This window comes from Falco punctatus (assembly GCF_963210335.1).
Source record: "Falco punctatus genome assembly, chromosome: 9".
Lineage (NCBI taxonomy): Eukaryota > Metazoa > Chordata > Aves > Falconiformes > Falconidae > Falco > Falco punctatus.
In genome coordinates, this window is record NC_137589.1 from 26,843,029 (window position 1) to 26,866,852 (window position 23,824).

A 23,824-nucleotide genomic window follows, 5' to 3' on the forward strand; every position below is an offset into this window, starting at 1 on the left:
AGGATAACAGGTCTTGTGGGTAGAGGGGAAGAAGCAGATGCTTGAGAAGATTTACCTGGTCTGGCATGCTTTGTTGTCAACAAATCTGTGCTGGCTCCTACAGACTGTCATACTGTCATCTACCTGCTACAGCCTACAGTGTTTTGCTGTTGTTCTAGGGCCTTCCCAACTGCTGAAATTCAGGTTACCCATCTATAATTTTGCAGGTTCTCCCCTGCCTTTTTTGTCTAAGTTGAAACTACTTTGCAACTTAGACTTCCCCTCCATGAGTTCTTAATAACAAATGAATCCTAACCCATAAGGCTTGTGGTATTTTTTCCAACAGTGATGTGAAGCGGCATCACATTATGCTCCTCTACAATTTATTTCAAAAATTAGAACAATGTCAGAGCCAATCCAACCAATCTTATACTAGGCATGAAGAACAGGATCTGAGAAATACACCTTTTGTCCTCAAACCTAGAAATAAGGCAGTGATTCTGTAGAAGAAGCTTAAAACAGTTAAAATTTATGTGCATAGACAACTGAGGAATCTGTATTTTTTACAGTCTTATTTTTTACCTTTCCAATCAAAATTAGTTTGGTGGGTTGGTATTACTAAGACATGCTATTTTTTCCCCTCTAATGAAACACTAAAAATCACAGTAATCTATTTTGTTTCAGGTAAGTGAAGATTTAACCAAGTGAGAAAACTGATACAAGACAAAAGCCATATCCATTGCAAACATATTGAGACCACCCTGATTCTGACTTGCTTTCTGTATTCTATATATGCTAAAAGCAAAAATAATTCATGCAGACAACTGTGTAGGAGCTACTGCTAGACTGAGAAGTCAAATGCAGGTATACGAATATATTGAATCTTTACCTTTTGTTTGATACTCCTTCATGTGGATCATACAAAAGAAGGCAGCACTGGAACACAAGTAGCCTTTTCTTCCCATTTCTGCCTGTTTGTTCTTTGCTAGTATGAAAATGTAACTTGCATTAGTCAGAATTTTGCTCAAAATATAAACATGACTCTCACAAACACAGAAGAGGAGATCATTCAAACCTTCATTTAAACAACAGGAATCTATTTAATTATTGGGATCTGAATGTGGCCGATAGGTTTGCCATATATATCTTTGCCATAGCTGTGGTCAGTGGAAAACATGTCTTTCTGGTAATGAAGTTAGCTCAAAAAATACGTACAGTTTAATAGCCACAGCTCTTGTTTTACAAGGTCAATTTATAGCATAGGTTGTACATTTTCTTAGACTAGATTAGAGCCTAAAGATACTAATATACTGTAAACACAAACTGAGTTAACAGGGAGCTAGCATTTCACAAGGAATAAAAACAAATATGAGAAAAAAGAAACAAGAATACTTAGGCTAGTCCCAGCAGTGGTTGGGAGAATGACCTTTAAGAAAGTATGTGCATCATCTGTGACAGATAAGGTGGTTTGGTTTTTTTTTCTTCAGACAAAAACATAACAGAAAAATAAATTACATAATAATACACATAACTGCCAATGTAACAACTTCAGTAGAGATTACTAATCCTCACTCTCATTGATCAAAAAGGGTAATTTTTCACTAAAGCTTGCCAACGAACTCATTGTATTATAGTGATATTCACAGACAATGCATGTCTCAAAAAAACCAACAGTGTTTTCCTAGGATTTATATCAGATGACCTGGATAACTATCAGAATGGAGGCCTGAAATATAGTAAGATTGTTGACACTAAACATGATTAGCTAAGAATTAAGAAAGGTTATAATAATGGAGAGATATAATTAATACTAATTATAAGTTTAGGTGAGACTTCTTCAAGGCTTAGTAACACTTGTTTTGATTAGCAACATAGTACACATTGTATGAGCTGTATTGAACACGTGGAGAGTTTAACACTGTTTATGTGACATAGGAAAAAATTACTGATTAATTGCATATTCACATTAAAGGGGACATGACCTGCACATCAGATAACATGAAGCAATTTCTAGCCTTTGAACAGCTAGTCCAGTTGGCCTGTACTGTTCTAAGCTCTGTGTTGTCCACATACAGAAAGTTAAACAATAAGGATTTACACACATTGTACTGGTATATTCTCAGCTGAGCACAGGGTTCTTTTTCAGTCAAAGTAACAGGATAATTATTTCACTGTTAAAAATGAAAAATATAATGCAACAAAATAAAACTACCTTATTGTTACAAATTAAGGATTCAATGCATATATAACATGACTAAAACCAGAATTGGTTTCAACTAACCAGGGAAAATAAGGAGAATAAAGGATCTCTTTTTTTTTTTTCTGCACGTGTACCAGAACGCTGTCCAACACAGACACAGATGGTAGCACTTTTACATATTTTTATAGTTATAGTCACCATCATAATAAATTAACGCCACACGTAGGGTGGTATATGCATTTATGTAATTAGCTCAGAGGAAAGCTAGTAATTTTCCATATGCTTACCTATTTTCAGTTAAGGCATGCAGCTGGATGACATCATTTACATAAATAGGAAAGAAACAATGAATGGGAAAATTGGAAACATTGGAAACTTGACAAGGCCCACTGAAGTCAAAAGGAAATATCTCCTTGGTTTCTCATTACCTTTTGACTTTAATACTTCAAAATTTCATTCATTCAGTATTTTTACATGGAGAGCAGTCAACACACAATCTTTTTTCATACATACCTTGTTATGAAATCACCATTATTTATTTTGGAGTAGAAATGACAACCATAAGCTATGCTTCTTTCAGCCTGAGTCCAGTTTGCTACAAAACCCTTTTATATACTGTTACAATTTGATTTTAAACCAGAATTTTAGCTAGGTGGAAAAGTATGCTTCCACTAGAAGCACATCAAGACCATACTTAAAAGAGTTTTACACTTGATGCCTCTTAGTTTCAAGAGGAATATAAAATACTGGTTTTATTCGACATTATTTGTAACTTGCCTTTGTAACTTGTACTTTGAAGATAATTTGCCCTGCACTGCACAGTTATGTCATATATCCTGAAGAGGGATCTCCATACTGCTAGGAATTTTGATTAATTTCCACACTTACTCTAAATTATACTTAAGTTAATTTTTTAAAAATCTTTTTGATATTTTGGACAACACCTGCTTTTCCACTATGGTAGATGAAGGAGGCAGGACTGAAAGCACCAATCGTCTCTGAGCAATTAAAAGTTCCACAGGGAAGAAATCTTAGCTGCTGGACTACACTGAGAAAGGAATTTTATTGGAAGTCCTCTTTACTTTTGCTGATGGTGTCATATTTAAAATATCTTTAAAACATGAAAAAAATATCCAAAATATTGAATGAGTGTAATTTTGGCTAGTATAAACTGAAATAGAGAGGGGTTAGATTATAAGAACACAATCTGCTCTAAATAAACATCAGTGCCATTGAATAGTGCTAAATAAGCTTACAGTGGATAAAACAGGTGTAAAGTACAGTAGGTGTGACCTCTGCTGCAATAGTTGTTAGATGCATGAGGAATGATCTTTCATCACCACAGCTACAGAATCAGAAGCACTTGCTTTAGACACAATCATTAGCAGACCACCACTGTTTGCTTTCTCAGGATTGCCCTTGTGTATATCCTAGACAAGATCTATATGGAAAGGCAGGATTTATCAGAGCAGCTAAATATACATCAGGCCAGCATTAGCTAAATGTATACATTCAGCTACATTAGGCTAGCAAACTCTCAGGACCTGAAAAAAGAATAAACTGCCTGAAACACTGTATACTTTTATAGCTTCCACCCCTACATGGTAACAGATGCAACAGCCTACAGTTTGTGTTAATAAAGGCAGAAGCATTTCTGCTACACATCCAATTCAAGAGAGTAATTCACAACCTCTTAATCCCTCAATTGCTTCAGAAAGGGAGGAGACAGATCATGAAGAGGTACTTATCTGTGCTTTCTGCCAGACACAACAGTATTGCCCCTCTGACACACCAGCTAAATGGCAACAGGGCAGAAGTAAAATCTCACAGTTTATCCTGTCCTTTTTCTGGCTGGCCTGGTCTTCACTTTTACACACACTAGGAAACAGAGAAAAACCAGATTGCCTCAAACTAGAATCCCACGAGGACAAAGATACCCTTCATTTTCACAGGAGTTAACATATTGTGTTAAAATTAGGCTCCCACACAGTTCTAAATGCAACCGGTTAATCTAGGTGAAAGCTACCAACTGCCTTGCTCCAACCAGGATTAGTTAACTTGAGAGACAGTTCTGTTGTCTAAACTGAGGCCAGAAGTGTGGGTGTAGTTGTTTTCGACTGGGTAGCTTAGGTACTGGTAAGAGTGTCTCTATAGCAGCACAGACCTCAGTGAAAACCAGGAGCAGAATGTCTACCCAAATTTCCTGGCAGATTTTGTTGACCATGTTAAGTAGCATGCTGCTACTTCTAACAACTAATTTGACCAAAGCTGATTAGTCTAAAGCTATTTCTGATACATCTTCAGTCCCATCTTTGGGTGTAGAAATAACCTTGGCTAACTCATCAGATCACATCTTTGTAACTTTTTATGACAGGAGAAGGGTTCTGTGAACTTCCAGCTGTGAGATACCACCCCTAAGAAAGGGCAAGCAGTGGGGAAGCTAAAATCAGGAAGTAAGTGTAGCACACAAAGTTGGGGTTTTTTGTTTTTTTTTTTTTTTTTTTTTTTTTTTTATTTTAGCTTTGAAAAATAAGACATAGGAAAATAGATGTATCTGCAGAAAGCACATAACTAGAACTGAAAAAAATGGGGTTCTTTGGGGTGGGTTTTTTTTTTGGCCTAGAAAGGAATTAAAGCAGCCAGCCACAACTGTGACTTTCCCACAGTGTAATCTACCAAGAAAAAAAAAATCTTCCCAGAAAACCAAATACATGGAGTTGTAATAGAAATTCAACCTTATGCATTATTTACATCTCGTAAACCTGTCACAGAAATCTGGAATAAGAAAACTCCTTAACACCAATGTAGCATTAAGAAGCAGGCATTCCTTCATTGCAGCGCTGGACGCACGGGGGATCGCTCCACCTAACGTGCATACCGTATGTTTCATTCAAGCAAAATGACACAGCCCACACATATGTTTATGCATTACATTTCTCGGAAAAATCATACATATTCATTCAATAGGCGGTATTCTGTTAATTACATGTCGCGCATGCTCCTTACAGGTATTATAGTCTTCTGAGGGGGTCTCAAATAGCCGGCGCTATAGTTACAGCTGACCGAACACTGAACCTCAACTTACTTCTCTTATATGGAGAGTCCCAAGTTTGCCTCATGAGTTACCTATACACGGCCTCCTCAGCTACCGTTGTCTCCTCAGCGATCCTAAGTTTTAGACGATTTTTTCCCTCTCGGCATAAAATTACACAAGCAGGGCTGTGTATTATCGGTCTCTCCACAGCGATTACGCTGAACCACACTAAACCAAGTGTTAAAGCTAAACCAAGCGACATGGCGACAAACCCACCCTGCAGGGAGAGGCTCGTGCCCGAAGCGGTGGGGCCGCAGACCCCCGGGCAGCCGAGCTCCCCGTGGCGGGAGCGGGGTGCTGGGGGTCTGACACTCGCGGCACCGGGAGATCCGAAATCCCCCCATTCAGGACGGCATCGCACCCGCTGCGCTTTCATCCGAGGCGTCTCGTTACCTTTTGTCTTGGCTTTCGCCGGCAGGGACGCGCAGCCCGGCCACCAGGAAGCGGGCGGGCCGCAGCACGGTCCCTTCCCAGCCCCGCGGCGGCGGTGGCGGGGCTGCCCCGGTGCCCTTCCCGCCGCGGCCCCGTCCGCCTACAACCAGGCGCGGCTCCCCGGCCCCCCCCGCCGCGACCAGTGTCGCCCCGGCTCCCCGCCCAGCCACCCACCCACCCCCTCCGCCGCCTCCGCCTCCTCCCAGAGGCCCCCTGCCCCCCTCCCCAGCCGCAGCCCCGGCCCTCCCGGCAGCAGAGGCAGCCTTCCGCACCCCCAGGTACGGGCCCCGCTAGGCCCGGCGCGGCGGCGGCGGCCCCACCGGGCGAGGAGGGCGGACGGGACCCCGAGGGCGCCGGGGAGGGATTGGCCAGGAGGCGAGGGGAGGCGGGCGGAGAAGATGGCGCCGCCGCCGGCTGCGGCGCGGGGGAGCGGCGCGTGCTGAGGCGAGCGGCAGCGGCGGGGAGAGGCCGGGTGCTGGCGGCGGGGCCGGGGTATGCGGCAGCAGCTGCTTCCTGCGCTGAGGCGGGCTCTGCTGGGCTTAGCGCGCCCCTGGGCCGCCCCGGCCGCCCGGTTTTTCCCTCAGTGCCGGCGGCGCAGCTTTCTCGGGTACGGTGCGTGTGCGGTGGGAGCCGGGGCGGGTGGGCCGGGGCAGGCCCCCGGGTCCCGGCACCGCGTGACGGGCCGTGAGGTCGGAGGTCTGCCCCTGTTCTCCGCTGTGTTGTGTGGTGGCGGCGGCGCGGCCGGGGCGGGGGGCACCTTGTGCCGCCAGGGGGGCGCCCGCTCTGCCCCGAGTGCGACTTCGCCACTCCTGGGCCAGCGGGGAGCCAGCGGGCCGCGGGGCTGGCGGCGAAGCCCTTTGTGGGGGAGCGGGGGGCGGCGGGCCCGCCGTGCTGGGGAGGCCTGAGCCCTGCCCAGCCCAGCCCGCTGCCGGCAGGGCCCGCCCCGGGGCGCCCGGCGGGGCCGACGGGTTCGTCTGCCTCCAGCTGCACCTCGGCTGACATATCGGGCTTGGGCATCAGCCGTGCGGCTGTGGCACGGCTTTAGCTACCCGGCGGGCTTGCTTTGGGGGGGTGTGTGTGTGTCCCCTTCAAAAAACCGCGGAATTTCCATGTTGTTTAACTTGCCGTGTCTTCCTAAGCCATAAATATTCTTTTAAAAAAAGTTTAAATTGTTTAAAAAGAAACTGCTGGCAGAGTTACCCCGGGTTGCTGGGAGCGGCCTGTTCCGCTGTGAGGAGCTGCCTGGCGCGGGCACCGCGGGTCGGGTTTGTCCGTGCGGCCGGCCCGGGCCGTCACCTCGCCGGGGGCGGGCTGGGCAGCGCGCGCGCCAGGGGCAGACCGAGCTGCGACAACAACTCGGCAGCGAAGTTTTTCCAGGAAGGGAGCTGGGTAAGGGAAAGAGACCAAGTCGTTTCCTTTCTTTCTTTAACACTGTATCTGTTACCTTCATAGCAAACCCTATATTTAACACTGCAAGAGTAAGGGATGTCAAAAGTAGCATCTTTTGGGGGAAGAAGTGAGCTGTGATGACTCATGCTGTCAGTGCTCTTGTGTCAAAATTCGGATGCAGCGTTATTGTTCATAATTGCTTCAGTATTGTAAAGGTAATCCACAGTGTCTATTCGGAGCCAATGCTTTTCTCAGGCTGTAGTTCCTCCTGCTGGATTACTCCTCTTTAAGCATGTGAATATGTACAGTATTTGGGCTTCACTTTATATATGTGAGTAGCCCTGTTACGTTTTCATACTGCCTACAACCATTATTTAATAATCTGTTTTAATTTTAATTGTGGATTAGGATTTACAGAAATACTAATGAAATGAGAGCATAGTGCTTTCATGTGAGGACTTTTTTTTAAGATGGTGAACGTGAAAATTAAGAATCTTTGTTTGAATTACATGTTCCCCATTTCTGAATCTGTTGATACTTTCACCTTCTTTTCAGCTGTAACTTTTTCCTGTCATATTATTTTTAATCTTCATCTGCACATCAAGTAGCAAGTTCATTTCTCAGTTGGAACTTCTTATCTCTTCCTTTTTATGCCATGTACAGCATTGAAATTATTTATTCTAGCTGGGGATTCCCTAGAAAGATTCATATTTACATGTTTGCATGCTTTTTTTTCTCCCTTTTTCCTTTCTGTCTTCAGTTGCTTGTAAGACGGTGGCTTAATCCCTTAGATGAAATGGTGTCTTTGGGAATTTGATCAAAGTGTCGAGGGTATAACTTACTTTGCACGTGAATAAAAAAGTAGTTCCCTACCCTGTTAGGTCCAGAAGAAGAAAGAGGGAAGGAACAAAATGTTCATTACCTCTAGTGTTTCACTGAACTGGAAGGTGTTGGGCTTCTAGCTAGGGTCATTACAGGTTATTGTAGAAGTCATTTACTAAAAATACTGTCAGACCATTTGAAAGATCACAAGAAAAATGGTATCTTTGGGAATTTCATCAGAGTGTCGAGGGTATAACTTACTTTGCACATGAATACAAAAGTAGTTCCCTACCCTGTTAGGTCCAGAAGAAGAAAGAGGGAAGGAACAAAAAGTTCATTACCTCCAGTGTTTTACTGAACTAGGTGGTGTTGGGCTTCTAGCTAGGGGTCATTACAGGTTATTGTAGAAGTCATTTACTAAAAATACTGTCAGACCATTTTAAAGATCACACGTGTTGATATTTCTGATATATTAATTCTATTGTATTTGATGCTTTCATAATAATTTTGATACATTGATCTTTTAACAAGTTTGGAATCAAGAAGTTTGGAATAAAAATATCTGTAGGGGAATCAATTTAATCAGTTTTGACGCTGATGATGTATTTGTATATGCATGGTCTGTCAGTGAGCATCTTTATGTTCTCAGCTTTTGTGATGTCCTTAAGTTGACAAAATACACTCATGAGATAGCACTGCATATATATAATAAGATTACTTGTGATGGAGCTTGTTTGAAAGTTGCTTTACTATAGCTTTCTATTTAGATCTGACCTTTTGCAACTTGTTTTTGGAATGAATCAGAGCTATAGCTTGCCTGAACGATTGAAAAAAATGCTGTAGAGTCGAGAGTTTGCTCACAACATTAACAGTAGAACTAGAATCGAATAGTCCAAAATCATAGAAACTAAAGCACAAAATAGGTAAACAGCCAGGAATTCCTTTGTTGAAACACACCACTGACTCTTGTAAACTGCTTGTTATTCTAAGTCTGTTGGTTATGTCGAAGCTCTTGTGTTAGATGAGCAATTGCTTTTAATGTGGGATTACAGCACTTTTCATGATTCAGAATCCTAAAGTTCTTTCTGTTTTTGTTGCTAGATCAGATTTTCTTGCCAATTCTCTCATCTTCCTGTGTATTCCTTGTTGTTATGCAGTATAAGTAAAGTTTTAGTCTCATCTTGTTTTTTTAATTCAGACCTCACGAGTTTTTCTTTTTGAGGGTATGAGACAGATGGTAGCATAAAGTGTTAAGTGAGTTGGCTTTAGAAAGAGTCTCGGGCAATCTGATGTGCTGCTTGCAGATAAAATGTAGGAAACACACATTAAAATACAGTTAGAATAAAGCACAGAAGTCTCTCCTGTAGCATCCAGTTTTATGTTTCCTCGCACATGCAGGGCCGTGCAGTAGACACCCCTGCTGCATTGTGGTTGTGGACCAAGCCCTGTACCTGTAGGGTGGTGGAGGAAGAGTGTCAGGGAGGAAGGGAGAGAGAATGAGAACCACAGACTTGCAAATATTCATTGCATAAAGCAGTTAATTGAATTAATGACTACATTTCTGAAGAAAATGAGTAAAACACATTTTAAGCAGCTGGTCATGTGACACAGAAACTAGTTTTATCAGTCTTACTCTTAGCATGCAATTTGAGAGACTGATGAAAATAACGATACAAGCCAAAATACTATGTCAGGTTTGTGAAACCATTCTGAAGATCCTGTGGCATCATGTCATCTAAAGATTAAAACCAGGTAATTTTACTTAAATTTAACAAAGAACCAATCTTTCAGATAATGAAAGGCTTCAAAACCCTTTTGGAATTTGCCTAATTTTCAACAATCTGGTAAAAAAATTGAAGCAAAGAACTGCTAGAGAAAGATTAATTTAAATTGTTTTATATTTCTGGTGAACCTGGATAAAACTTGTTTAGCCTGGAGGGTGTGTTTTCATGAATTGTTTGGGGCAATTTTTGATGAGATTTAGAAAATTTTAAAAACTTGTTATCCTTTATTTCTGAGTCTGAAATCAGACAGTATAAAATCTTGCCTATTTGTTCAACATTTTTACCTAGTGTTTTGGAAACTGTGGAATAGTCAAGTTAAGGAATGTAGTTTTAGGGCAGTAAATTAACTTTGTGATGTCTTTATTGTATATCCATCCTGTTTGACCAACACAAGACTGTTGAAAACACACGATTTTACTGCTAAGGCCAGTTACTCAGCTCGGGCCTGATCTTACATGTGAAGCTGCCAGGGCTCTTGTTTTTGCCAACTTCATATGTGGTATTATCTCATTAATGCTACTGGTAATTCCTGTCATGTTGGCAGTGAAACCTGTGGCAGACCAAGTTTTACTGCTGTGATCTAGAAGCTGGACCCATCTGGGAATGAGAGCAAAGCAGATATCTGCCCTGGCCACCATCATTAGGAGCGAATTTTCTGAGTCAGTTACAGACTTGGCAAAAAGCTGCAGACTGAGGCTCTGAAAATGCTTTAATTGTAGCGAGACTTCAGAATTTCTTCAAGATGAACTACATAACAAAACCGTGTAAATATTCATTGTCTTCAAATTTGCGTGATATGGTATGATTAGTTATTCTTAATAACTTGGTAGCATTGATTAAATCATTGTGGGTCTTTGTAGTTGGAGCTTTAGTGTATGAAGCAATATGCTAAATTCCTGATGAGTTTAAAAGTGATAGAACTTGTTAGCATTTTGAGCAGTTTGTCTACTTATGCAGTCTATCTGCCTGTGTATGCAATCAGATTTATTTAGATCAGCCTCAGGAATGTGTTGGAATCTTAGACATTCTCTAGCTTCGTGACAAGTAAATTCACAGATGATGTTGAAGAACGTGAACTGTTTTGATCTCTAAATGTGTAAAAGAAGAATTGCTAGGTTTGTCTACTGATGAACCTGTAGCCTGAAAGAGTTGTGGATAGTCTCCTGAAGTATCCTTTAATGATAATGGTCTCCTGAGTTGATTTAATTTGATGTTGGTTTTGGGTTGTTTGGGGTTTTTTATTATTACTTTTGAGTAATCTTTCTCTGCTCCATTTTTAAAATTACGTTCTTGGTAACAGAACTTAATAAAAACATTTGACCGCTTTTAGGAAAAAACCTGTACAGTTTAGTCTAAAAAATAGTTTTTGATTATAGCATACAGCTGAATCAAGAAGTTAAGGAAGTAGCTTGTTGGTTGACTTACTGGTAACGTCACTGTTACACGTAGAGGATGTCACGATACCATTGAGTTCTAGTGCTAGTGTGAGGAGAGGTAGGTGCAAGAGGTGAAGAGGAGGGGTGAAGACCAGTGGAAGAATGGAGATTGATTTTATTGTTGCAAAGCCATGAGCTTGGAGCTGAAGAAGTTAATGGACTCCTCCCGAGTACTCAATTCAGTGTTGTCATCCCTGTAAGAGAGGTGAGAAAACTCTGGCTCGTAGTTCTGCGGCACCGGGCCGCCTGCCGAAGCACACAGCACTTTTTTCATGCCAGGCATTGGCAGCTGAAGAAATCTTCATAAAAGTTACAAGGAACTGTAAAACAAAATGGATTAGTAAATAATACAGAGAACACATTATCAATTATAGCTCCCTTGCACAGGACAGAGCAGAGAGAGGTTTTGGCTTAACAGAGGTTTCACTTCACTCTCGTAAATGGTGGGCAATTAAGTTTGGAGTTAAAAAACCCAAACCGAATCAAAAAACAACTAAAAAGAAATGGATATAAATAAAATACAGAACTTGGAACAGGTGCAAAATTTGAGATTGAACATGACTGTGGTCTTTGTATAGTTTCAAAGACACAGTTAAAACTTGAGTAACAGTTGTGCTGTGGTCAGCATAACATCAAGTGTATTCAAAAGACAGATGAAATGTGAGTTGAAAATGAGGAGCAATTCAGATCCTAGTATATACAGGTGTAAACTTAAAGTGAGTATGTTGCAACACCCACAAGTATGTCCACAGAAGTAATTTGGGTTCAGTTGCATAAAAGCTTCAAGCAAACCCCAAATTTTAAGGCAACTGATACAAATTGAAAGCAAGCATCAAAATCTGCTGAGCTGGTAACTGTTTGTTGCCATTCATCTGGTTACTTTAAGCTGATTAGTATTTATAGCCATTCATGTGGCTCAGATCTGCGTACCAGCATTTGACTTAAATACATGCAGCCTGTAATGGCAAAAAAATCTTGAAAAGCACTTTGGAGTTTGTGCTTTGGGGGTCATATTTTTATTAGCTAGTTACATTCTCGCATTAAAGCAACCCTCAGGAGTTTCTGTTAATTGGTTTTCAAATATGCTCCTTTAATTGTTCAAACATTGAACTTAGATTTGACTACAGTGGCTAATTTTTAATTAAATAAGTTTACTAAAATAACTTCAAAAGATTAAAATAGGCAGAATCATATGTAACTTAATCCCACTCTGTAGTACTCTGTTTGCAGGTGGAGCCTGGCATCCCCAGAGAGCCGTGCTGGTTCCAAGGGGCTGCCTGCCTGGAAATCTTTACAAAAACGGGGCCTCAAAGAATATAATATAATTCTAGTTCAAAGTGCTATAGTTTTAAAATTCAGCATCTGGTTTAGCTGATACTTTTCTTGTACAAGTGAAGTAATTTCGGTGAGGAGGAAGAATGTTTAATATTTCCTGGTCATTGAATAGGGACGCTGCTCTCAGTTCAGCTCTGTATTCTTGCCACCTGTAATTTTTGAGCCAGTGGAAGAATTCCAGGTGCCACAGTAATATATTGTATTTGTTCCTGCTGTCTTTGCTTTATTGGGTCTTTCTCTGTTGCTTCTGTTTTGTGAAAGTAGTATGACAATTTTCTTTTAATATTTTTGTTAGGCTATTAGCTCTGCAATAAACACAACATCTAGTTTGTGGATGAATTTCTTTGCTACTCGCCATCGGTATTCAGTGCTCACTGTAATGACAGCATAGCAAGTAGATACAGCACATGTACTTCAGGGCAGCATCTGAACATGACTTTAGGAATTAAGCTGCTTCTCAAAAAAACTACAGGAACTATAGAATTCTTTATGTTTCTTTTACTTTTTTTCCTATGGTCAAAAGCAATTCATTGGTAAAAAGTGGTTTGTAGTGTTTTAGGAATCTTGGATGAAAGAATGGAACATGGTATTATTATAAAGCACTTGCACTTTGAGAACTTAAAAGTTGCGCAGAAAAGCAGTCACACAAGGGAATGTTTAATATTATGTCTTGCAGTTTACTTCTTAAGAAAAAGTCATTCTATCAATAGTCTAGCTTAAGTGAAATTTTCTTTTCTAGCTATTGTTGTAATATAGCACCACTTAAGCAGGAAGGTATTGGTCTTGTTCCTTGACATGCTGCCTCCCAGAAGTATTGAATAGTTGATCTACTCTTGATTTTATAGGAGTTGTCTGGTACTACAATTTAGTTTGTAGGGAAATAATTGTGGGTTAATCATGCAAGCCCATTTGAAGTTGATGGGAATGTTGTATTTGCAGTGCCCATTGAAGTAACAGTGAAGATGGAGATACAAGTTTAAGTCCTTGGTTTGAAGGCTTAATGACTGATTTTGACCTTTTGAAAATTGTAGGTTTCTCCTGTACTGAAATTTGACTACCAAGCTGGAGGTAGCCTATGGAGGAGGCAGAAGTAGGGAATGATAATAAAATGAGGTGGAGGTGTACGACTTCACAAGACATCAATTGAAATCTCATAAGATTTCACAGAAGCTGCGTAATTTGATGAATCACATTGGAAAGATGAGTCATCTAACAACAGTAAAGTTCTGTGACTTAATGATGTGGTGTAGGAATAACAAGGAGATATCAGATGACAAGGAAATTGTATAACATTTAAAAAAAACAACTTGAGAAGTTTATAGGGTATATGCATCTTATGATAAGCAACTAGTATCTTAATGAGATAGAATATTTTAGCTGAAAGTGACAGATATTCCTTAGCAGCGGTGAAATCAGGAGTGTCAGAGACCTCTTTGCTTTCCTACATGCTTATATTTGTCAATCCAATAGAATTGCATGCAAGTGAAATTCAGTTAAGAACAGTTTAGTTAATGATTTTTATCTGTGAAAAGTAGTACCTATTCTCACTTCATAAATTTTATACAGTATCTTAATTTCAGTAACGACTAACGAGGCTCGTGCAGTAAGTTACTTGGCAGTATGTCAAGCAACGTTTCACCACAGGAAGGCTGAGTTTCGTTGGTACTGTGTATTTCTAACAGGCCCCATTCTAGAACCCTTCCTGTGAAACAGGGTTGGAATTCAGTGGCTGTTCCATGCAGGAATACACCACGTGATTGGCTCAGAACATAGCGCTCTGACCTCCTGTTTCTGGGATTTGCCTTTTTTTTTTTTTTTGTGTGTGTGGTGGTGGTTGGTTGGTTGGGTGGGTTTTTTGTGTTGGTGTTTTTTGTTTGTTTTTTAACATGCAGTCGAGTGGTTCCACTCTGCCTTCCCAAATATCCAAGTCTGAATGTCTCACCTTTTCACTTTGGATTTAAAAAACCTGAGTAACCAGAGTTTGTAATTTCAGAATCATACTTAGTTTCTTAGCATATCAAAATCGTGCCATTAAAGAAACATGTATCACAGCATGTCTGTTAAACTAATAGAAGTTTAAATATGTGAGACAGTCTGTTCCTGTTTGTCATGGCAATTCTGCAGTGTGTTTTTAGGGTAATATTGTAAATGGTGTCACCCTTTCTTGCTTGAGTATACAAATCTAGTGGTTTATTAGTAAAATTTTGTTTATGACAGTCACAGAGTTACAACGTTCATAATATAACCACCAGTTCAGACACATGCAGTACTTCCATGATGCCTGAAAGTATACTTGAGGTAGCAGTATGTGCATCATTTAATTTAATTTTTCTCATAATTGTATAAGGGGATGGTGTTTCATTAGTAGAGTTACTTTTTAATTACCGTCAGTATGAAACTTAAAACATTCAGTTACGTGATCTATAATTCCATAATGTTGCTTAGTCTTTGTTTTTTGTTGTTGTGCTTGTTTTAACAGCAATTTCTTTCAGGATCTGAACTATGCTTTTAGGCCATTTCTATGAGTTTTGCGCAGAACTGAATTTCTTGCTATCAGTTTTGCTCAGTATTTTCTAACATAATATTAAAATATTAGCAGGGTTTAAGTAAAAATAGTAAGTGACATTTCTTCTGTTTTCATCAAGGTTTCAGAAAGAGACAAACAACAAAATGAATAATCCAGCTATTAAGAGAATAACAAATGAAATTATCAAATCGCCTGAGGATAAACGAGAGTATCGTGGACTGGAATTGGCAAATGGCATTAAAGCTCTTCTCATTAGTGACCCCACCACAGATAAGTCTTCAGCAGCACTAGATGTGCACATAGGTATTTAATGCATGTTGTGTTCATTATGTCATTAATAAAAATGCTTTAAGTTTTGGTATCTTAATTGCAGCTAAACTGACAGGAGTGGTATCCAGTTGTCAGCCTGGCCTTTTGTTGTAATTTAGAGTTTATTAAATTCTTTGACACATCAAACTGAAAATTAATAGAGCTAATTAAATGCTCTTATTGTACTCTGTGTTTACTCAAGTGTAGCTCAGTCAGTAGAAAGTCTTCTTTTAACCATTAAGTTTCATGTTATGAAAGATCTTTTGTAAGCACGAAAGGGGCGGGTGTGAGTGCAATTATTTCAGACAGCTCCATCTGTCATGTCAAACTTTTTTTTTTTTTTTCATTTGTGATCCCCATGTTAAGTTGTTGATGTGTAGAGGTGAGAAAATGCTGTAGTGCTGGAGGAGTTGGAGAGGCACTCTCTTAACTCTAATAATGCTTAAATGTGCAAACAGAAATACTGGAAATGGAAGGGGCAGGCAGGCAGTTACTTTGACTCTTTGGAATAATAGAAGTCTTTTCTTGTATCTGAGGTATTTCTCAAGCTTGTGTAGTTTCTTGGTTGCTTCAAAAGTATGATGCACACACACATTACCTAAGCATCCTTACTCATTACCTAAGCATCCAGCTCTTGCTGCTGTTGGTGTTAGGGCAGAAGTAGTAGAGTAACTTAAATTTCTGGCTTTTTTGATTATGGAGATGGCTGTCACAAATCATCTAGTTCAGAGGATCTCAAATGTGGTTGTATTAGGTACTTTGACAGTAATAGCCAACTGCAGTATCCAGTTCCTGCACATGTACGGGAGCAGATGTATCCATTGACTTAATCTCTACTCTCCCATTGCACATGGTTGCACACTCCGAAGCAGGACTGTCAAGACTCAGACTTCTGCATTTCTGGCTTCCCTTTTTGCACATCATTATTGTCTTTTAATCTGTCTGCCTTCACACCTACTAACTGGTCACCAATAGCTGCCTGTGTTCAGGTAATTAGAGGTTATCACTTGTCCTGTAAACCACAGGATAAATACATCCTTAATTGTGGTTGGCAATTGCTGCCTTTTAACACAGTGCAGTTAATAAAGTCAAGGTATACAAGTCAGAACGTTGTGATCTGCCAGGTCTTTACAGATTATGAGTCACGGGCTTCAATTGAAAAAATATCTATCTAAGGCAATGCAGGCTGATCTGGAGAGGCAATTTGAGACACTAATTGGTTCAGTTACTAATTCTAATTCTTTTATTTTTTTTAAGATTAGGTTTAGTTGACTGTAACTGCACAAGTGTCATTTTACATCGACAGAATTGATGTAATTGCCTGAGGCAACATACTGTAATATAAAGCACTTTAAAAGACTTAACATTTTAGTATTACTTTTTAAGAATGGTTACATGAAATTTTTCCTCCTGCAGGATCTTTGTCTGATCCCCCCAACATTGCTGGGCTTAGTCATTTTTGTGAGCATATGCTGTTCTTGGGCACCAAGAAATACCCAAAAGAGAATGAGTATAGTCAATTTCTTAGTGAGCATGCTGGGAGCTCAAATGCCTTCACAAGTGGAGAACATACCAACTATTACTTCGATGTGTCACATGAACATCTAGAAGGTGCACTGGACAGGTAAGCATGGGGTGGTGGTGGTTTATATTTAATTTTTTTTTATATAGGTGCTGTTTGAAATTGTGTAAAAGTTTCTTGGTAGTTTTATCAGTTTTTTTCAGCTAGCAGAGTCCTCCACTGAGGCAGAATTTTTGAAGTTCAAAGGTTGTGTTTACATTGAGTATTTTTGGAAATGTGGGGCACAGGGCACAGAATATGATCATGAACTTGTGTTGTGCAAATACTCTGTATAATCAAATACGATGCTTCCCATAGGATCCTTGTTTCATTGATAGCAAAAAAGGGGTAAGTCTAGAAAGATATTAGAGATTTCCATGAGTTCCTTTTACTAATATATTACTGACTTTTGTGGGAGGGGCCAGCAATTAAAAAGTGTGTCGTCAGTGGGTGTGTTTGCCCTTTGTATTTTCCCTGAATGTCTGACAAGACTGATTTCCAAGATTAAGAACCTCTTGCAGCTAAACTTGAAACCAGTAGAAATTATCAGTGTTATGAATTATGATCCAAGGTCCTTGATCCTTGTAGTACCTCATATGATGAATATGTTGTTGTCTGCATTTATGGATAAAGAAATTGAGAAGTAAAAGATAGTGAATCAGTGTCAAAACTTTTACAGAATTTTTAAGTTCTGTGTAAAAAATATTATATATTCAGCTGTTCTCAGGAGGTACCAAGCTTCTTACTTCTCTGTTACCATTTATATACATATACATACATATACATACAAGTATTCTTGACTTGATTTAAATTTTTTCTGTTTAGATTTGCCCAGTTTTTCCTGTGCCCTTTGTTTGATGAAAGCTGCAAAGACAGGGAAGTGAATGCTGTTGATTCTGAGCATGAGAAGAATCTGATGAATGATGCCTGGAGGTTGTTTCAATTGGAGAAGGCTACTGGAAACCCCAACCATCCCTTCAGTAAATTTGGAACAGGTTTGTTAGAATATAATTATCTATCCATTGGAGTTCTGTGTAACATACATAGTATTATTGTTTATATAAAATTGTTAAAGACAGACTGAAAAAACTCCCTTTTTTTCATCTCCATATATGTCTATTATGGTGCTTTATCACATTCTCCACATGGTAAGAACAAACAGAGTGAGACAAAAACATAGGAAACAGAGTGATCCAAGACCTGCAGTACAGTGATGAAGCATCCTTTATGATTCTGATAATTACTGCAGTGAATACTGTTTTCTAATTACTGGATTTGTTATAATTTGGTACTGTTAAGTCTTTGTGCATAGCAGAGTGAATGAACTGTGTTTAAATTGTTAGCCACATGCTCCTTCTGCTAACTAGTATTGCATTAGAGCTAGATGACAGGGACTAGGTTGAATCAGAAAGAACAGCAAAATAATGTGAAAACTACTGACTAAGAATATAAAACCAAAGTCTTAAGCGTAGACTACAATGGTAGTAGATGGACAGATAAAGTGGTCTTGGACAAATCCCAATCTTATGTCTGTAGGTATTTTTACAGGCTTTATTACTCACACGATGCTTGGTAATAGTTTAAAACAAACACCCCAAAACCTCAATTTAAAAAGCATTAAAGATACCATAGTTACGGTCAAAACCACATGTTTGATGTTTTGGCAGAAGTTTAAATGTGCTTTTTTTCATAGAAGTTACTTTATACATGAATTTATTTTGAAACTATCAAAGTAACAGGGCTATTAATTCATGAACTGCACTGTTTAATCCTTGAGCATGAAGGTGTTTTGTGGCTGGGTTAGTTTGCTGGATGAATAGTTGATGCAAATATTGGGTACAGTAGGATGATGGGAGGGCAGATAATGGGCTTTGGGGATGTGTTTCTTCCTGTGTCTCAAAAAAGAGAATATTTTTGCACTTGTTGATGGAGGGTGTTGTTGAGGGGCTGGTAGCCAACTGCTACAAGAGTATGTGTTGCTCTGTTCATCAATAAAGAGAGGCTGCCTGAAACAGAGAAGCAGTAACTGCATTCCTCAGACAGATAAATATGAAAATAAATACTACATATTTACAGGCAGGCAAGCATCCAAAGTACATTCTGTAATCTCTGCTACTGAAGAGCTTACTTAATTTTTACATAGCACTCAGAAAACTTAAGTGGAAGTTGCAGTAATAGTTTTCTACAATTTAAGAAGGTTTTATACCTGACTCAAGTGAAATGGTTTCATGGAGAGAATACCTGAAATGTGCTCAAATTCAGTAGCAGTAGTCATACTCACCTCTTAGATTAGGCTCTGATTCTGAAATTAAATTATAGCACATAGCCTTCCTGTAGATCTGACTTTGCAGAATTAGAGCCCAACTTTGATGGTTTAAATTTACCCAAAGAGATGACAACTGTGATGTGGTTTTTGTGACAGTTGCAGTTGGCATCCTTCTTATTGTTTCCTTTTGACCAGCTGAGATGATGTTAGTCTAGCAGAATACAGGAATCCATTTGATGCTTCAGGTCCACTTATGGCCGTGCAGCCTGTTCTGCCAGCAAACTTTCCGTTACTTGTCTGTCCAGAGACAAATGCACCTTAATCTTGCAGTTTTCTTGTTAGGATGTGTATTTTGTCGCAGATATCTTTCACCCGTCTACCTGAACTAATGCCTATAATTGCAGTTCTTCTCCATTAGTACCCTCAACAGTGTCAAGTCCTTTCCCAGACATTTTTGCTGGACTTTCTAGTGTCCATTTTCGTACATCTGCAAGGTGTCTCCTGACTGTTGCCCCTTAATGAATGCCAATACTGTAACAGCATAGTTACTGAGCTAAAGCATTGTCTTTATTTTATGTTAACCTATGTGTTGATTCTGTGGGAGTAAACACTGTAGGGTATCTAAAACTTCTGCATTTCATTGGTCTATGGATGGTGAGGAATATACACAAAATATTTTAAACATAATACCCTAATTATTCTTTTTAGGTGTCATTAAGAATCCTTGCTTTTACTAACATGCACATTTTGAAAGTTAAAGCAGTATATTTCTTCAGGTGGCCTCTCTATGATGATTTGTTAATTGTTGCAGTTGTAATTGGATTTGTGTCTAACCACTGAACATCTAGACAATATACTTGTGTTATATTATTTATGTAGCTAATTTTGCTTCATTGATTTGTATTAACTTATATCTGTGATTGTAGGGTTTGTGCACTGGACATATATGCATAGCAGGCATGCTCTCCCAGTCTCTTCTCTTTTTCTTGCTGTTTTTCCTGTAAGCACACAAGTTAATATTTCTGTTATGTTTTCCTTGCCTTATTCTTCCTCCTCACGCCTTGCTTTCGTCTGTACCTGGTCTAGTTGTCACTTAAGGGAGTTACTGATCTTAGAGTTAACAGATGGAGTATTAGTTTGCCATTCTGGTTGGTAGATTCTGTTGACTATTTTGTGTGTCTGTGTAGTAATGGGAAGTGGAGTTGATTGAAATCCAGTGTGCTCTTTGTAGACTAATTTTTCCGTTGTTTCATGTTCTTACCTTCACTAAACATGAGTTCTGCTTTGACTATAAATGTGGAGTATGTCTGTAGAGTAAATGATTGACAGCTTGATGCAAAGATTGCACTAATTAATAGGAGGATAACTTAACAGATAAAGTTTGGTATTTTCTGCTTATGTGCTTATTCAGGGAGAGTTGTACTTGTCTTCCTCTATAGGAACTTGTCTGCTGCTCGGCTGTTTGTGAAGCAGAAGCTGAACAGTTGCAGTTTACAAATTGTGTTTGTAAATTAGTAATTGTTTATTTCATTTCATATACTAGGCTATAATTTGTGGCCACAAATAATTGCACATGGTGATTCCTGTGACAAGAGTCATAGGAGTTTATATGGGAGTAAAACCTACTCCAAATGTGCCAAAGAAAAAAACTTTTCTTCTTCTGAATTAGAGCCTGGGCCTACTTGCATTGCTTTGAAATAACCCATTCAAATTTAAAAAAATAATTTGGAAAAGTAAAACATCCTTGGTTCTTCAGGAATGTGCAGATTGAGGGTGGAAGTATTTGTTGTCTCAGATAAGTTGAGACAGTATTGATTCAGTTTACTTACTGTGCATAGTAATTATTTTAAAAATTACTATCCATCTGGAGAAAAGCAGATTTATTAATATTTTTCTTTTTAATTTGTAAATTCATAAACAAGTATTTTTAACTTATGTTACAGGGAACAAATTCACCCTGGAAACTAGGCCAACCAAAGAAGGAATAGATGTAAGACAAGAGCTATTGAAGTTCCATTCTACTTACTATTCATCAAATTTAATGGCTATTTGTGTCTTAGGAAGAGGTGAGTTTTGTTCTGTTGGTTGAGTAAGACTTTACATGTATTTATGTTTGAAGAAAATGAAGTGTATGCAAGTGTCTGAAAGTCTACGGAAGGGAGAAGAGTAAAACTTGTACAGAGTGACCAAACAATTTCATGTTTAGTGAAGTCTCCAAAGCAGATAAATGTGTATTTTGCTGATGTGGATAAAAAATAGGGCTCTTTAATAGAAATACATGTAGTTCACAAAATGTTATTATACAGTGCCCCATCTTGGTTTGCATTGGTTGTTTTTCCTGCACAGTTCTCTCAGTGTAGTGTAGGAGCATGCATATGTTGGCCAGGAAAGATTCTGCTTTTTACATTTAACTGGGATTGTTCTGACTAACAAGGTGACCACTCTTTGAAATCTTTCCAGGATTAAGATTGTACTTTGTGACATCCAAGAAATGCCCAGTTTTTTCTTCAATGCCCACCCTTAAAAGGTGTGTGCTAAAAAACGTGATGAACCTTTCTTAACTTATTCTCGCTTTCAGAAGTGTTTCAGAATGCCTTTCTTTAAGCAGGTAGCTAATTTGAAGGCTGTATTTCAACAGAAATGGCATTAGGTCAGTTTAGGTGAATTCATGCACAACATTAAATTCTTTTCACAAATGGTCTTCCGCTCGTTTTTGGAGAGTACTGGAGTCATGAACTGGAATGATTGTAAAAGTGGAAGTACTTAAACAGGTTACAGATGTGCGTGAAATTTTGGGGCACTGAGGATAGATCACCCTGGCTCACATAGTACATGAAGTACTGGAGGTGAGCTGAGGCTGAGGAAAATCCAGGTTTTGGCAAAGTTGCTTTCACTCTGGAAAATTTGCAGGTGTAATTCCATATCCCTTAAGCTTTCTATGGAATGTTTATTTTTGTAAATGTTCAATATCTAATGTTTCTTTTCTTTAGGTCCAGCTTAGATTAACGAGTAAAATTTGAAGATGTTTTTCCCGGTTACAAGATTTATTTTATTAAAGGAACGCTTCAACCATGATTAAGCATAGTGCTTATAGCACATTATAGTTCAAAACTTAAGTAATAATAAAGTTTTCCTTTCTGAAATTAATAATCATCATACCATTAACACTACTTTTCTGTGTAATTCAAATTACACAGAATACACCAAATCCAAATTCACCAGAATCTTCAGAAAATGATCATGCTTCTTCTAATGTTTTTGTATTCTAGAATCCTTGGATGAACTGACTTGCTTAGTGGTAAAGTTATTTTCAGAAGTAGAGAATAAAAATGTCCCTATACCAGAGTTTCCTGAGCATCCCTTCCAGGAAGAACACCTCCGGGTATGTAGAGATACATCTTCCATCAGAGTGTCTCTCTTAAATGGTATTTTTTATGTTTCAGTAATACATTGTGCACTTCACTACTTTTGTATCGGTGTCCCTGTTAAGTTCCATATTTCTTTCTTAATTTTCTACTCACCTTTCCGTGCTGAGTATAGTATAGTTTTATATAGTTCATAGTAAAGGCTGTACCTTTGGTTGCAGCTGTAAGCAACTGAGAGATAATTAATCCTCTTTTTGTTTGCGTCATGAATGGCTAAAGTACATACAATGCCCTAAGTACATACCTTTTACTTTCAAGATTTTGTTGATATGTTTGTAATCAAATGTGTGTGTGTGAAGGGAACATAGTATGTGCTCCTGAGATGAATAAAATAATGAGTTATCTTTTGTTTATGGATCTCCTTGTTTATTTTCCTCCTCAGCAACTTTACAAAGTGGTACCCATTAAGGACATTAGAAATCTTTATGTCACATTTCCTATACCAGACCTTCAGAAGTACTATAAGTCAAACCCTGGCCATTATCTTGGTCATCTGATTGGGCATGAAGGCCCAGGGAGTCTTTTATCAGAGCTTAAAGCCAAAGGTAAGTCCTTTGAAGGTAAAGAATTAAAAAGTCGTTTATTACACAACTTTTTAAAGCTTAGCTACATTTCACTTAAAATTGACCTCTTTCTGCCCCTAACTGTTTGAGTAACTTGAGTTGTAAGTCATTTTGCACAAAAAATTGTGTCTGTGGTGGGTAAAAGTAATAAACAACAGCTTCAGCAGTCAGCATGACTGTTATTTCCTGCGCTCCCCTTTATCTACTCGTGTTTAGAGAAGTACACGAACTTTGCCATAATTAACTTATTTCTATTCTGCCATGGGCTCAGAGACTGCTGTCAGGTGCCTTAGTGTCTGGAAGACTGCAAGAGTGTATCTTTCACTATTTTGCTTTATATTACTGTCTTCCAAGCAGAAATAAATTGCCCAGTAATCAAATAGTCTTGAGTTTGTCATATCACTTTGAGCACAAAACCAGTTAAGTCTGACTTGTGTTATGTTTAATTTGTGCTGTTGCTATAGGCATTGAGGAGGGGAACATGTTAAGTACTCAAAATGTTAAAAAAAAAATAATAAAAATTTAATGTTGCTGAAGCATACAAAAAGTATTATAAATTGTTACAGATTTGTTTACGTAATATATTTGCTTTTTGATTTCATAGGGTGGGTAAATACTCTTGTTGGAGGACAGAAGGAAGGTGCTAGAGGTTTCATGTTTTTCATCATTAATGTGGACTTGACAGAGGAAGGACTTTGTAAG

At 38.9% G+C, this 23,824-nt stretch overlaps 1 protein-coding gene across 5 annotated transcripts in view; it reads left to right on the forward strand.

Moving 5' to 3' along the window:
- Positions 1-5,593: 5,593 nt before the first annotated feature.
- IDE (insulin degrading enzyme) overlaps positions 5,594-23,824 on the forward strand; it is a 70,103-nt gene continuing 51,872 nt past the window's right edge. The window contains exons 1-8 of one of the 5 annotated variants that reach the window (XM_080403588.1): positions 5,594-5,983; positions 15,117-15,301; positions 16,724-16,931; positions 17,694-17,863; positions 21,078-21,200; positions 22,404-22,516; positions 22,942-23,104; positions 23,727-23,819. In XM_080403588.1, coding sequence (XP_080259714.1) covers positions 15,142-15,301; positions 16,724-16,931; positions 17,694-17,863; positions 21,078-21,200; positions 22,404-22,516; positions 22,942-23,104; positions 23,727-23,819 — 1,030 coding nt within the window. In that variant the 5' untranslated portion in view covers positions 5,594-5,983; positions 15,117-15,141. Of the gene's footprint in view, positions 5,984-6,016; positions 6,313-6,354; positions 7,095-15,116; positions 15,302-16,723; positions 16,932-17,693; positions 17,864-21,077; positions 21,201-22,403; positions 22,517-22,941; positions 23,105-23,726; positions 23,820-23,824 lie in introns of those variants that run through there. The other 4 variants (XM_080403589.1, XM_080403591.1, XM_080403586.1 and 1 more) reach the window with 4 other exon arrangements.